General features: G+C 43.9%; 1 protein-coding gene across 2 annotated transcripts in view; it reads right to left on the minus strand.

Moving 5' to 3' along the window:
• rnf111 (ring finger protein 111) overlaps positions 1 to 15,318 on the minus strand; it is a 57,117-nt gene that overhangs the window by 39,414 nt on the left and 2,385 nt on the right. For both annotated transcript variants that reach the window (XM_066701299.1, XM_066701298.1), the window contains exon 2: positions 1,835 to 2,777. In XM_066701299.1, coding sequence (XP_066557396.1) covers positions 1,835 to 2,696 — 862 coding nt within the window. In that variant the 5' untranslated portion in view covers positions 2,697 to 2,777. The remainder of the gene's footprint in view (positions 1 to 1,834; positions 2,778 to 15,318) is intronic.

The raw sequence follows: 15,318 nt of genomic DNA on the forward strand, positions 1-15,318 counted from the left end.
ACTATGTCTGAGAATGTGCTAACTCATAGCACATTTGCATTATTTTAATTTAATTTTACACTGATCCAAGTCAGGGGTTCTTGGTTTCTCAGTGGTGGAACTGGGCAGTCAGTGCAGCTCCAGCGTGCCGAGCTGTGCCGTCAGACCCAGCTCATTCCAAGTCACCTCTGTGTCCCTGTTGGATGTCTACGATTGAGACCCCCTCCCCAGAAAATGCTTTTAAATAGGGATCTCGGCTTCAGTGACCTTCAATTTCTTTCACGGTCTGCTTTCCACTGCGGAACAAGGGCTGCACAGCTCCTGCTTATTTAACTTGTAAACAAGAGCACCACATTTTTCTCATACAAAATTAAGATCTCTTCAGTAAGTAGCCTTATTCGTCCAGGGGGTGTTTTTCCATGCATGTCTTAGAAAATAATAATTTAACATTCTTTTTACCGTAGACTTGCCATAGACTTTAACGAAGCAGGATGCAACAGAACAGAGCTGCATTTCAGTGTACTGGGGACAGAGATCTCTAATGACAAGTGGCTTTGGCACACAGAGCATGTGTTCATTTGAATGTGAGTCATAACAACAGAATTTGACCCCCTTGCCTCTGCCAGACTCGCAGCACTCAACTGGGCCGTTTCCTAAAGAAGTTGCAGATTCAGTGAATGGCAGCGAGGTTTTGTGAAAGGCACAGTGTAATTCTGACTAATACAGAGAAATCCCCCAGGGAGTACACTGGTCACAACACTGTATTCGTTAATGAGTCACAGGGTCCGATTAATCAAGTAATTGAGCTTTCAGAGTATTCCTGTGCTTCTGAACAGACTGGCAGGGCTGGATCTACAAGGGATCTCACTACCAGTCTTAGAAATTGTGAAAGAGAGAGAGAGCGAGAGCACAAGCAAGCAAGAGAAGGAATTCACAGATCTCCTCCTCAAGTATGGCAATAATGTTGATTGGTGCTGCGGAAACATTTGTACATGCCGGAACAAAGTCAATGGAGTCCCGAGAGGCCCCGAGGCAGCCCTGGTTTATAAAGTAAAATTATCAGAACAAGCAGAAGGTTGCAAATTTAAAAGTCAAATGTAGGCCTATAGTTCCACAAGCCCTAGCCTTCTGGAGCAAAAGCAATACAAAATGTGTGTGTCTTCGGTGGAGTTTGATCTCACGTTAGTTTTAAGGTTATAGAGACCTTTTAATTTCCAAACACAACCCCTGAGAGATTCTAAAAATATTAATTGAATGCAGACTGAAGTATCCATGATGTTCCATTTATTTATATATATATAGCAGAGTACTCCTTCATACAAATGCCTCTCTGGCCGTCTCCTGCGATATTGTGTTGTGGTGCGATCATATTCACAGGGTCACATGACGTACTGTTCGGAAAAAGCAGCAGCCTTGACATTGCCAATGTCAAGACAGCTTGGAAAAGAGCACAGCACTCTCCCTCTCCCTCTGCAGGGGGGAAGGACACTGCTTTAACAGCTGACATGGGTCAAATCTCAGACAGGCTTTCATTTTATTTGTTTTGCTTATGCATAACCAAGCTCCAAGGAATAATTCTTCTTTCTCACAAAATAGACTGTTATACAGAAAGTGAAGAGTATACTTGAACAAAGCCATTATCAACCATTGGTAATGGATTAGAGTTTTTACATAGCCCAATTAGTTGCAATGCTGTAGTAATGCAGAACAAACAAAAGTGTACCGATATGCTCATATTTAGTGTACTGTAGTACAGTGCAGTGGGTTACAATGTGTAGTAATGCAGTGTAGTACAGTGGGTTGCATGTATCGTACTACAGTGTGTTTTATGTATCATATTACGGCATGTAGTTACCCGAGGCCACAGTGGCGCTGCTGGGCTGACTGCTGCTCACATCCATGTACAGCTCAGCATCGGCCTCGGAGGAGGAGGTGGAGGAGGAGTCGCTGGTCAGCTCGTTGTCGCTGGAGCTGCTGGTGCTCTGCAACAAGGCGTACTTCTGCCGTGCAATAACCTCGCGCTTCTTGCGCTGGAGTAGCAGCCGCTCCTTCTGCTTCTGAGTCCGCTGGGAGCCACCTGCCTTGCTGAAGCGCTTCCTGTGCAGTGTGCGGCGCCCGTGCAGGCAGGGCCGCTTCAGCAGCACCGGTTCTGGATCTGGCCGCGTCCACCTGTGCGGCCTGCCCCCACGGGGCCGGCCCAGCACGGGCCGCACAACCGCCGCCTTGTCCTGCTCCTCACCGGCCCCTGCCCCTGAGCCACCCCCCCCACCCTCCTCCTCCGAGCTCAGTGTGTCGGAGTCCCCAAAACGCAGGCTGGAGGAGGGCGAGGAGGCACAGTCACTAAAGGAGGATTCATTGTTGTTGTCCTCCTCACTCTGTCCCTCCAGACCAGGCCGGTGCCGTGGGGAGGGGAAGGCCCCAGTACGCACCTGCTTCAGGGCGCAGGCCTGAGTGTCTGAGGGGCCAGCCTGCTGGCTCTTGCGCTTCTTCCTCCCCGGCAGGCCCCTGTCCGGGTCCCGGCGACCCCCGCTAACCTCCCGCAGAGGCCGGTGCCGGGTGTCGGCGCACAGTGGTGCAAACTCGCTGCCCACCTTGCTGCTGATCATCTCCACATCGGCAGGGAAGCTTTTGGCGGCCTCCATATGCTCGGGGTTGGCCAGAGCCCCCTTCAGGTGCTCGTGTCTCCGGGAAGCATCAGATGGGACCTCGCTCTTCATGGTGGCCGCGGCGGTGGTGGGCAGGACTCAGGCTTGATGCTGTGCTCAGGGGGCCATCTGCCACTATCGATCCCTCCAAATCTACAGACAGGACAGAGGTCAGCATTAGAACAGCCAAAGTGAAACAAGGGCTGCAAGCAGCCCGTGAGCTGCTTGGAGAAACAGGAAGGAAGGGAACTACCATGTAAATAGCTTCTCAAATCACTAAATCTGATCACTTACTGCCCACCTCTGGAACTCACTCCTATTAGATTGTTCCTCCAATCAGAACACGTGACCAACACACAGCCTACACTATGACCACTGTACACTACTGCGATTTTCACATCAGAATTCATGATCAATGACAGGACTGAGGTAAAGAGTTGCATTAATTTCAAATGGAAAATAAAATGTAGAATATAATACATAACATATAACATTAAGGAGATCTCAGTTCTCCTTACGGTGTGGTTTACCTCATTCCCTGGCAGTATAGGACTCAAACTGGGAAGTGCAGGCTGCCTACCTATACTGTACTGAAGGCAGCCAAAGCAATACACAACACAATAATATTTACTAAGTGAGGCAATCCATTCTAGCACTCTGACAAACACACTTTTATACACTCAAAGCAACTACCTACGCCTCCTGCGAGCAGTACTAGATTTACCAAGTGTGTGTTTTTAAAGGTATCTGCTGTTTTAATGTATGGATAGTGAGTCACTCACAGTTCAGTTTTACTTTCCTCTGTAAAAATCCCTTCCAGCTTTTGGAGTGCTTTACCACTTCTTGCCCACATCCGGAACTCTCGCCCAATAGAATGCAGGAGCAATCCAGACAGGGGACCAATACACTGACTACAGTGTGGCCACTGTACACAATTTTAATGCCATTCCTGCTCAACATGACAATCTCAACAGCACTTTAAAACAAATGATACAAAAGGCAGAGCATGAGCGACAATAACAAGAGGTTCTAAATGTCACTAAATGTTACGTGACATTTAAAATCTACTCTGACCCCAGCTGATGCTGCCATTTCTTCCAAAGTGCAAGAACAAATAAGCAGACTCTGAATGTGCATGTGTGGATGTGTGTGTGAAAGAGAGAGATTAGGGGCCTCTGTGACAGAGTCAAGAGTCAAACCTCATTGGTCTGATACAAAAATAACCTAAATCTATGCAGGTTTCAGTTGCAGCAGGATTCGAAATGCAAAAAAAGCAGCCAATTTTATCTTTGGATATGTGACATTTATTGCGCATTTGCCTACATAAATCATTTGCCAGGGTTTGTCTCTAGTGCATGGTGGAAAGGAAGCCAAGTAAATAAGTTTGTAGGTGAATACAACCCACACTTCGACACAGCAAATTATCAGGCGCTGTGAAATATTTATGCGTCAAAGTGCTCCTTGCCAGGCAAGGCTCTCCGCGTTTACTCTCGGAGCCACTGGAGAGAACAGCCTGCCGGATAACTGAGAGAGGGCCTACAGAATCCAGTCTGAACTCAAGGTTTTCATCCCTATTCCCTATATATAACCATGAGAGAGAGACCCACACACACATTTACTTAATTAATTTCTCAACTACAGATGAAAGATTATGTCTAAAAACATACAGCCCTAGTCCTGTCTGTGAATGAGAGAACATAGCCGTGTTGGAATGGGGAGAAACTGGCAGGGGTTTGTGCTGCGATGTTGTTCAAGTTCACAGACTGCAAATAGTTCAAGCTTGGACAAGCCTTTTCCTGGGATCCAGGCTCAAATCCCTTCTAAAAGAAGTGTTAAAATGCCTGACTTTGTGAAGGGGAGAATATAATGGTTTTTACAGCAACCAGAATGTACTGAAATTTAACAGCTTCTGGTTTAATTAACACCTAAGAAGTAACCATATGAAGAGAGTGAAATGCTTCCAGCAGCTCATTTAGTCTTTGTTATTGTTCACCGTGAAAGAGAAGAAAATGCACGTCTTGTAGCCAGGGCTGAGCAAGAGCCTGGGTGATTGAGCCTGAATAATCCCCTCATCTGCTGTAGTGAAGACAGTATCCTAATAGCTAAGCATGCTGCCAGAACATAGGCTAATGGCACAACAGCCACCCTCCTTCCACACTGCCACAGCTGTCTTTAAGATAGTCTCCTTGCTGAACGAGGAAAAGAGGAAAAAGGGGCTGTGTTCAACTCCCCCCCCGGTAAAATCCCAGTCGTCATTTACAGCCAGTGCAAGGGAAGCAACACGGAATACACCTGGCCTATTTGGCACAGGACAGCAGAAACATCCCCTCACAACCACCATCACTCTGAATGCCCCCAAAACACGAGAGGCCTAGCAGCAGGCACAGGCTTTTAAAACTGTAACGTCGTTCAGCATTTCAGCATTGGCTGGTCACGCGAGCAGTCATCAAGGCCATTCCAGGCGAATGAGCTAGACTGCACCGCCCCCTTTATTTTTTTCCTTTTTAATGGCAGATCTCATTTTATTTTAGTCCTTTATGAGCATCATCTGGCCGATGATGAAAAGCCCTTCAATTGCATCCATCGCCCCTGACAGTAACCAGGTGGCATGCAGGTCAGAGGGAGCCCTCATATATTATATATATATATAGATTTTTTTTTTTTTTTTTTTTAATGTATTAATTTGATTGCGGTTAGAAGAATCATACAAATTTTATTAATAAAATAAAATTTAAAGGGTGCAACATCAGATGGGGCAAAGAACACTGCTGCTTGAAACACACTGTGGGAACGGGATATGTCCTTCTCTGCAGGTCACTGTTTACCAGACTGTGGGTGCTTAAAATCCTACAGAGTATGTTATACACACAAATAAGAGAAGATCACAGTGGTTAATCATGGTTTAATGCTTAGTTCTGCATAGGACTGGCGTTTGCCACATGGCTGCAGCCGGCACCACGTTACCTTTCTCTGCGTCACTCCCTTTTCTAGATTGTTTTACACCGCTCTACAACATGTTAGCCTTATAACTATACCACCATTTTTGGGGATCCTAAAGCTGTGCATCCCTTTGACTGGGTGTAGTTGGTGTGACAATAATAAATTGTGGTTTAAACCCCCCATTGGCCAGACACTGGAGATGGTGAGGATACTTTGTTGTCCATGTTAAACATATCGGCTTGATGTGCATTTCACCGGACATAATGTGCAAGAATTTAAAATAAAAAATAAAACGCAGATGAATGCAATTTACTGTACTTCTCCAATGACAAGAAATGGTTAAAACAAATGTTTATTTTCTGTATTTTTTTCTGATTGTAAACACTTTTAAAGTTGCCTCAGACAAAGGCCGTAGTAAGATAAATACATACATACATAGACGACAACAGCATCAATGGAGCAGTTCTGCATCTACTGAAGAATTTAAAGGAGAGGAGATAATTCATCGGTATCTATAAAACTGGTCTCTTCCACCCCACTGTAAATTAGATCAGTAGGCCGATCTATGCAAACAACTTCCCCATTTTCAATCTTATCTTCCTGGTTGTTCCCCTGATTCTCCCAGCACGGAACCACACATTTCGTTCTTGTTCAGTAGAGCATTTCTAAATGGAAGAACCGGTACGTGAAAAATGATGGTGGTTACTGAGACAGATGGAGACAGCGCCTTTTCCCTGGGAAGGCTCAGGGAGCTGCTGGGAGGGGCAGTCTTCCATGGGAATAAGTCTCATGAAATGTCAGCCTCTTCTGCTTTAGAGATGTTCATCAAGGCAGCAAAAGGAGGGCTGGGAGTCCTGTTCCCTGGGTGGGTAGAAGTACCAGGACACCAGTATTCACCCTCCAGTCTGTGCCAACTGAGCAAATCATAGCCTGCCACCCCTGACCGGTAATCGATAATAATAGCCCCTGAAGTGACTCCAGAAACAGTGTTTGTGGGAAGAAAAAAAAACATTTTACACACGCACACACATATACACTCACCTAAAGGATTATTAGGAACACCATACTAAATACTGTGTTTGACCCCCTTTCTCCTTCAGAACTGCCTTAATTCTACGTGGCATTGATTCAACAAGGTGCTGAAAGCATTCTTTAGAAATGTTGGCCCATATTGATAGGATAGCATCTTGCAGTTGATGGAGATTTGTGGGATGCACATCCAGGGCACGAAGCTCCCATTCCACCACATCCCAAAGATGCTCTATTGGGTTGAGATCTGGTGACTGTGGGGGCCAGTTTAGTACAGTGAACTCATTGTCATGTTCAAGAAACCAATTTGACATGATTCGACCTTTGTGACATGGTGCATTATCCTGCTGGAAGTAGCCATCAGAGGATGGGTACATGGTGGTCATAAAGGGATGGACATGGTCAGAAACAATGCTCAGGTAGGCCGTGGCATTTAAACGATGCCCAATTGGCACTAAGGGGCCTAAAGTGTGCCAAGAAAACATCCCCCACACCATTACACCACCACCACCAGCCTGCACAGTGGTAACAAGGCATGATGGATCCATGTTCTCATTCTGTTTACGCCAAATTCTGACTCTACCATCTGAATGTCTCAACAGAAATCGAGACTCATCAGACCAGGCAACATTTTTCCAGTCTTCAACTGTCCAATTTTGGTGAGCTTGTGCAAATTGTAGCCTCTTTTTCCTATTTGTAGTGGAGATGAGTGGTACCCGGTGGGGTCTTCTGCTGTTGTAGCCCATCCGCCTCAAGGTTGTACGTGTTGTTGCTTCACAAATGCTTTGCTGCATACCTCGGTTGTAACGAGTGGTTATTTCAGTCAAAGTTGCTCTTCTTGAATCAGTCGGCCCATTCTCCTCTGACCTCTAGCATCAACAAGGCATTTTCGCCCACAGGACTGCCGCATACTGGATGTTTTTCCCTTTTCACACCATTCTTTGTAAACCCTAGAAATGGTTGTGCGTGAAAATCCCAGTAACTGAGCAGATTGTGAAATACTCAGACCGGCCCTTCTGACACCAACAACCATGCCACGCTCAAAATTGCTTAAATCACCTTTCTTTCCCATTCAGACATTCAGTTTGGAGTTCAGGAGATTGTCTTGACCAGGACCACACCCCTAAATGCATTGAAGCAACTGCCATGTGATTGGTTGGTTAGATAATTGCATTAATGAGAAATTGAACAGGTGTTCCTAATAATCCTTTAGGTGAGTGTATATGTGTGTGTGCGTGTGTAAAATGTATATTATATATATATATATATACACACACACACACACACACAAAGCGCTTTGGAAAAAATTAAGAGACCACTGCAATTTTTTCTTAAATCAGCATCTCTACATGTATGGCAGACATTCCATTCCATTCATATTTGGAATTTGGAAGAAATGTTGTCAGTAGTTTATATAATAAAACAAAAATGTTCATTTTACCCAAACACATACCTATAAATAGTAAAACCAGAGAAACTGATAATTTTGCAGCGGTCTCTTACTTTTTTCCAGAGCTGTATATATACACACTTGATGAAGAATAATGGCGATCAGGACAAACTCTAGTCCTTGTGGCTCGTACCTCCTGCATTATGAAACCTACCACCTACAGTTTTTCGCCCGACTCAGAAGCCCAGAGTGGAGTAGGCTGGGAGCAGCCGTTTCGAGCACACACTGCTGCTGTACCCCATGGTGGAGAACGACACGTTTTACACGCAGATCTGCAAGATCTATTTCTGGGCCTGTGGATTTCATCAACACAACAACCTAAAAAAGCCTCTTGAAGTTCACCCATTTTCTTCTTGGGAAGCCAGAAAGTATTGTGTACAATGAAGACTAGTATAGGTGTACTCTTTTTTTGGGGGGTTCCCCAGTAAATACCTCTGCACGACAGATTCTAAATAATTCTGGTTTCTGCAATTCTTCCCTTCCCCCAACCCACCAGTATGCCATTTTAGTTCAAACTATTTTCAAGGACCAACATACAGATTAAAATAAAATACAAGTAATTACTACTAATCATAATAATAATAATAATAATAATAATAATAATAATAATATGGAATTCAAATTGTATTAAAATGTAGCTGGTTGTAAAGCTAGTCTCCTTAATTAGTCTTCTTAATGATCAGTAACTACATGGCATTGAGGAGCACATGCCCTTGCCAGAGTACCAGCATATCGAAGAGAACCGTCCCAGGGGTGAATGACTCTCCTGCACAGGCTCAACCAAACCAATAAGGTACTTTGATTTGAAATACTCTGCGAGGTTAGTGGAGTAGTTGCTGGCTGGTCACAGCCCTCAGTCCTTTGCTAAACTGCTGGACACAGATCTTCCTCAGGTGGCCCCTTGTGCAGTGGCTAGGAAAAGGGGCTTTTAATTTGCACAGGAAAAAAAACAGGCTTTTTAACAAACAGTGCAGCCTGATGGCAATCCTGCAGGGGATTTGGAGCCCTACCAGACGCGTGGATCACCACGGACATTTCAGTTGCAAAGTTGGACCCCTTTTTGTGCTCTGCGTTTCCAAAAGGGCAAAGGGCACAGTCAAATGGAGGGAGCACACTCACTTACCACGTGAGGTACCAGATCGGCGCAGATAGGTACCGGAACACAGACATTCAAAACCTGAGAGGTCCCGCATCCTGCCGGAACAGAAAATTAAGCACTGATTCTCTCCCACAGGCACATACAGCTGAGGATGCCCAAGCCTGTCCGATTTTGTTTGCCGCAGTTGGAGACCGCTACCTGCGGGTGTGAGCGGCACAAAGGGGGACTCCACACCACAGCCCACAAAACCCTTGCATTTGGGATTCACTCAGCAGTGAAGGAGGGGCCCATTTCCAGGAAGAGCCACTCCATGTAAACTCAAAACAGCCATGTCTCATGGACTCATGCACTGGACTGCCATTGACCACAAACAGCCCCTGTGGCAGGATCCTTTAATCACCTTTCCTGCTCGTTGCTATGCACATTAAACCCCAGTGACCCACATAGGAAAGGGCTCACTGGAGACAGGACAGGCTGCTGAATACCTGCCTCCTCCTGCCTAACTTGCCTTGTGAGGGACCATCACAGAAGGTTCTTGTGACCCAACCCACCCCCCTTTGCCCGTGTACCCAGGAAGATCAAAACAGCAAAGCCAGAAGCAGAAGGGATCTAGGCCATTTTTCTCGACTCTGGAAAACACAATGGGTTTTTGGCACAACTGCAACGTTAAAACAGAGACCTCCCTTTCACCCTCTCCCTCCTCCCTCCACACACCATCACCAAGCTGTGCTCTACAAATCCAGTAAGATGATTAATAAATATTAACTCTCTTTTTGTACAACACTCTCTAGTCAACTCACACACCATAGTCTGGGTAGGTCATAAACTCATTATTTGCAGTGGATTTAAGTTGCCTTTAAACTAAAAGGACAGATTCAACTTCCCCATTTCTTTCACCCCACCCCCACCCCACCCCACCCCCATCCTATGTAACTGGCTGGTAGCCTTCAGTGATGAAGACTTTGGTCAAGAGGACAAACGGAGAGTTTAATACTGAACAGCTAAGTCACAAGGACCCCCCCAGTCCTAAATGTTTAAAAATAATAGTAATAATAATTAGTCAAACTAAGGTATGACTCATGCACACAGGAAATGGGAAAAGGATGAGGGACTGAGGGGAGAGGACTGGCATCAATCTCAAGCAGCAGACAAGCTATACTAATCAACAACACAAGCTGCCAGACAGGACTGGAAGTGGTGTTTAAAACACACCGTAAAATATTTGTATTTCCAAGAGCTCATGAGTGTAGAGCTGGTGTTGTGAAATGGCTATAGCAGGCAGGCCTCAGAGCTTTCTTCCAGTTACAAGGAAACAAAAAACAAAAAACAAAAAAAGGCAAAGATTGGAATCTTGCATGACAAGTTCCAGCTTCCTCACTCTGATTTTTCTACCAACTTATTTTAACATTTATATGCTTCTCCTCAATGTACAAATACATATATACATACATTTACATATACATCTCTGCTTGTCAGAAAATTAATTTAGGCAAAGCTATGAAGAGTAATTTTCAAAACTTTCAACACCAAGTTAATTTATGGTATCAGAACTGGGCCATATCTCCCAGTGTTTAATCAGATTGAGTCCCCCGTTTTGGTGGGTTTAATGCACCCCATTAAACTACCTACATGAGAGAGTCAAAGTCAGAGCCCGATTCTGTGTAACTTAAAAGAGTCCATCTAATTTTCCACTTTCTAGAGCGGATAGGCCAGGTTGGTGTTAGAACTGCAAAGGAAGGGCCGGTCTCTCAGGGTCTCTAAGCTTGGAGCACATGTATATTAAAAAAAACCAAACAAACAATAAAAAAACATCAGGACTGAATCAGACAGGCTCCAGTCCGCACTGGTGCGGAGCAAGCACAGAGCGCGGTGGGCAGGTGACGCGCCGAAGCCCGTGGGTGTTGCTCTGCAGTTTCACAAGCTGTGGCTCTCCTGGGCATTCGCTGGAGAAGCTGCCAGCAGCCCCGGCCCCCCCTGGGCTCCACTCGCGAAGCACTGCCGAGCCCCTTGTGCCACAGAGTGGAGAGTGCTAACACACGCAAGCAAGGGAGTTTTTATTAAATGGGCAAATACAGCTGGATTCCCCCCCTGGCATTTGAGAAGATAAAGACTCTACATATTTCACCCGTGGGCAAACAGGCTAGTTTTAAGGCAAAAATTCCAAAAGAGGAAGCCCCCACGGGGAAATAAAGAATGCTGGAAGTCACGGTTCAAACATTTTACTGGCGGGCAGAGGAGCAAAGCGCAGTGTGAACAAGCACTGTCCAATACAGATCACTCCTGTGCCTCAGGCCGCAGAGCCCTCCCCCTGTTACTGACTTCTTCTGATTTCTCGCAGCTTTGCACCATGGGCCATAATTCAACTGCTTCCTCATCCAAGATATAGTCCAAAAACAACAGACAATCTGCAATGTATTTTCTTTATTGAAATTCCCTTAAGGAATCAATTGAGATACTATAATTTGTCATTAGCTTCTACTGAAGTCCCAGAGTGTGTGCGTCTGTGTGGGGGGGGGACTCAAATAACAGTAGGAAGCATTTGATTTAGCGCCTTTTTCAATCAACTGTCTTCCTCTACAATGAGCCATGTTGGCATTACTTCATTTCACAGAACACAGTGAGAAGCATGGAGCTGAACTGTGCCACTGTGGAGCAAGTCTCAGACAACACTTTGCCTCCTGTGTGACCAGAAAGCATCCTGCTCTAATTGTGCTGGGAAAGTTACAGAAAGGCTGGTTACAGTGTAAACACAAGCAGCACCCCAGTAAAGGCACTCTAATAGCAAGAAGACAACATCTGTCTGCATCAGCACTGTAATACTAAAGGACCCCCTGGAGCTGGTGAAGGATCCGTGACCCTGCAGACATCGGAGAATGCAGATGAACGCAAGGACTCAACTGAGGAGCTGCACATCAGAACAGAGAAGGCACCTTTCACAGTGCTCTGTAGCACAATACACACACACCACAGCAACAAGGCCCTCTGTTCCACTGCCCTACACACACTAAAACTGAAATGACAGTCAACATGCTTAGAAAGAATGTTTTTTGTTTTTGTAAGGGAAAAGAAGAAAAAAAAAAAGAGGAAAGGAACATGTTAGTGCAGTGAAAATAGCATTTAACTGCCAGTCAGTTGAAAACAAGTGTTTTATGAAGGTGCAAATGAAAGCGAATTTTCATAACAGGAGGAACAGATGTGAAAACGCCTGAATGTGAGCCCCTTTCACAATTCATACTGACCTCCACAGCACACTCCTCACTAGGGATTCATGTGCTTGAAGGGCTAAATTAAGCCTATAGCTGTTTATATTGGGGGGGGGGGGTCTTGTTAAAAAAGCTGCAGAAAATGACAACTGATGACGTCACATTGAACCCAGCTGTCAAGATGTCCAGCTGGCAGGGTACAGTTTCCTATAAGAGCTACAACTGTGGGGCTGGGCAGAAGTGTAAGTGAGTGATCAGGGGGCCAGTGTGCACAATCCTGAGGGTGTTCAGGATTCAGTCATGAAAAAGGGCTATTAGGGTCAACAAAACTGAATGTTGTTAACTTGTATGTAGACTACTATTTCTGCACTTTCATTACAATTTATAAGGAAGCAATATTTTTTTCTAAAGCAATCTTCTCCTCCTAATTAATTTTAAAAGACCTCATAGGTTTCACAAAACAGCCACTCTTATCTTTCCTCTGGGTCGTCAGCAGGCCCATGCTGGGTAAATGATGCATTTCAGAGGCTCCAGTTTAACCACTGTAAGTTGCAAAGTGGAGTCTACCTGTCTTTCAACTAAAACAGCAGTTGCACATCACAACCAGAAAAACACACAGCTAGAAACCTGACTGATTAAAAGGGAGCCCTGTGAGAAACAAGGAGAACAACTGACACCCCCACACCCATATTCACTTACATGTGCCTTGAAATTAAAATGTATAGGCCTAACATGTCAGTTTCTGGATAAGAAAGAAAAAAGGTCAATGTCGAGAGTCTCTGAGCCCACAAACTCATACCCAGGCAGCACACACTGTAAAAGGCAAGAATAACACCCATATTATTACAGTCGGCATTAAATCATCAATCCTAATAGCCACACTGGCATGAAAACAGAGCAGGCTCTTTCTTTTCCCAGATTTTATGAGCACTCATGAGAAAGCCAATTATCATCAAGAGAAAACAGAGGGCGTGTAATTGTGAAGGAATGACAGCACGACAAATAGCAATGAATACAGAAGCACGGGAGAGAGTGAAGGGGAGAGTGCAAGTCACCGTGATGATGGGCACGCCAATCTCATTTCTGCTTGGCAAGGGAAAGTCAGAACCAGAAATAATCCCAATGTCATATCCCATCAAAGCCACGTTCAACAGCTAGCTGTGACTGAATTATATTTTGAACTCCTTATTTTTCCTAATTTTTGTAGTAACTGATGAGAGATATCAGACATGTTTGCACTTCCGCATCACACTGGCAGCAGAATAACTATATCGCCTGATCTGCCACAGAAAGCAAGCAGAATACTAATGTGTTTTTAAAACCTTGGTTTAAAAATAAAAACATTTATAACTTAAGGTCTAAAAAGCTTATACTGTTTATGGGACTGACAACATGACAATTTTTTGGGGGTATTAAAGTTTTACTTATAAACATTTTGGGAAATGGCGCCTATAAAAACCTTCTGCAAACACTTTAATTGATTCAGCCCAATCCAGCAAATATATAAAATACCAAGTACATTACTAGGCAGCTGCTGCAGAAATATATTTTACATTTCTTAGCGCACACAAAAACACTTAAATACATTTCCTCAGGAAACCAAGTATTTTTAGAAATTACATTATTTATTTTTATTCCATGGTAGTGCGACACCATCCTGCAATATGGCACTTCTCGGGGTGCTCGAAGTTACCATAGTAACTAGGAGGATCTGTGTGGACATTCTATTGAGCACAGAAATGCTCATATCTATTTTTGGCACTACAACCTTTCACTCAATCAGTGCGATTGCTTAGATACTGTATTAAATAACGATTTTTAATATTTTTAACATCTCAACTCTAAATATAGCTCATGTTATGAGATGCACATTCAAATAGACTATTAATATATCATTAATTTTACTTTGATCTTCTCTCTTTGCTATGGGCTCACTACAGCACCAATAATATATTCAAACACAATTCGTCTCTAGTACCCTGACAGAATACATACTGTTACTGTAGTTATCCAATGTAAATATTTGTATATTTGTAATGTTTTGTCAAAATTATAGAAGAAATATATATATATTTTTTTATATCAAAACATGAACCAATGATTTACAAGCTGGCTGCAAAGATCATGAAAATGGGATGAAACGAATCCATCATGGCTGTCTGACAGCTTTGGTTTTAATCAGTACCTGCCAGCAAAGAAACAGTAACAGGTTGGATTTGGCCAATCGTGTTTACACAGGGTGCATGGGGTGGGGGGGGCTTTTTGTGACAAAATCCAGGTGGGAAGGGGTTAATCCTGAGTGCAATTAGAAAAGGTATGTGACAAGAAGAATCACACCAAAGCTGACATGAATGTATTCCAAGAGACAAATTAAAAATAAGGAGAGAAGAAAAGAAAAATAACGTCCCTTTCAAGAAATCTATAAATTTAAAATTGTAATAAGGTTGTCAGGTTTAATAAACCCTCCAGTTTTAGATGAAGCCAGCACAAATGCTCCTGCTACCACCCACCTCACTCCAATGCAATAAGTGTGCATCAAAGATTCAAATTTGTTGAAGTTGGAAGAGCTCCCTTTATCACTGGGTATGGCTTCTTTAGCAAGGCCAGAAATCCAGCCTCTAGATCACAACACCAATGAAGAGAATTGAATTCAGGCCCTCATCTTATAGCATTTCATAACACCCAAACGTTTTTTTTTCCAACTTTTGAATTCCATACAGTAAAGTGATGGAGCAGTGTGAGCTTTAACCTGGAAATCCATGACCAAGATAATTTAATTTGCATTAGTATTCAGCATTCCATTAAGATCCTGCTGGAGTCGGGAGATGTATTTGTAAAGCTTCAGGAGGAAGAATAATAATCTAACTAAAAACAAAAAAGTAAGTGGCTAGCATAACCTGGAAAACATGGAAGGTCACACATTGAATTGGTCTCCTCACACAATACAGCTGGTAATTGAGTTTTCTACGCCGC

This window comes from Amia ocellicauda, chromosome 4, assembly GCF_036373705.1.
Source record: "Amia ocellicauda isolate fAmiCal2 chromosome 4, fAmiCal2.hap1, whole genome shotgun sequence".
Classification (NCBI taxonomy): Eukaryota; Metazoa; Chordata; class Actinopteri; order Amiiformes; family Amiidae; genus Amia; species Amia ocellicauda.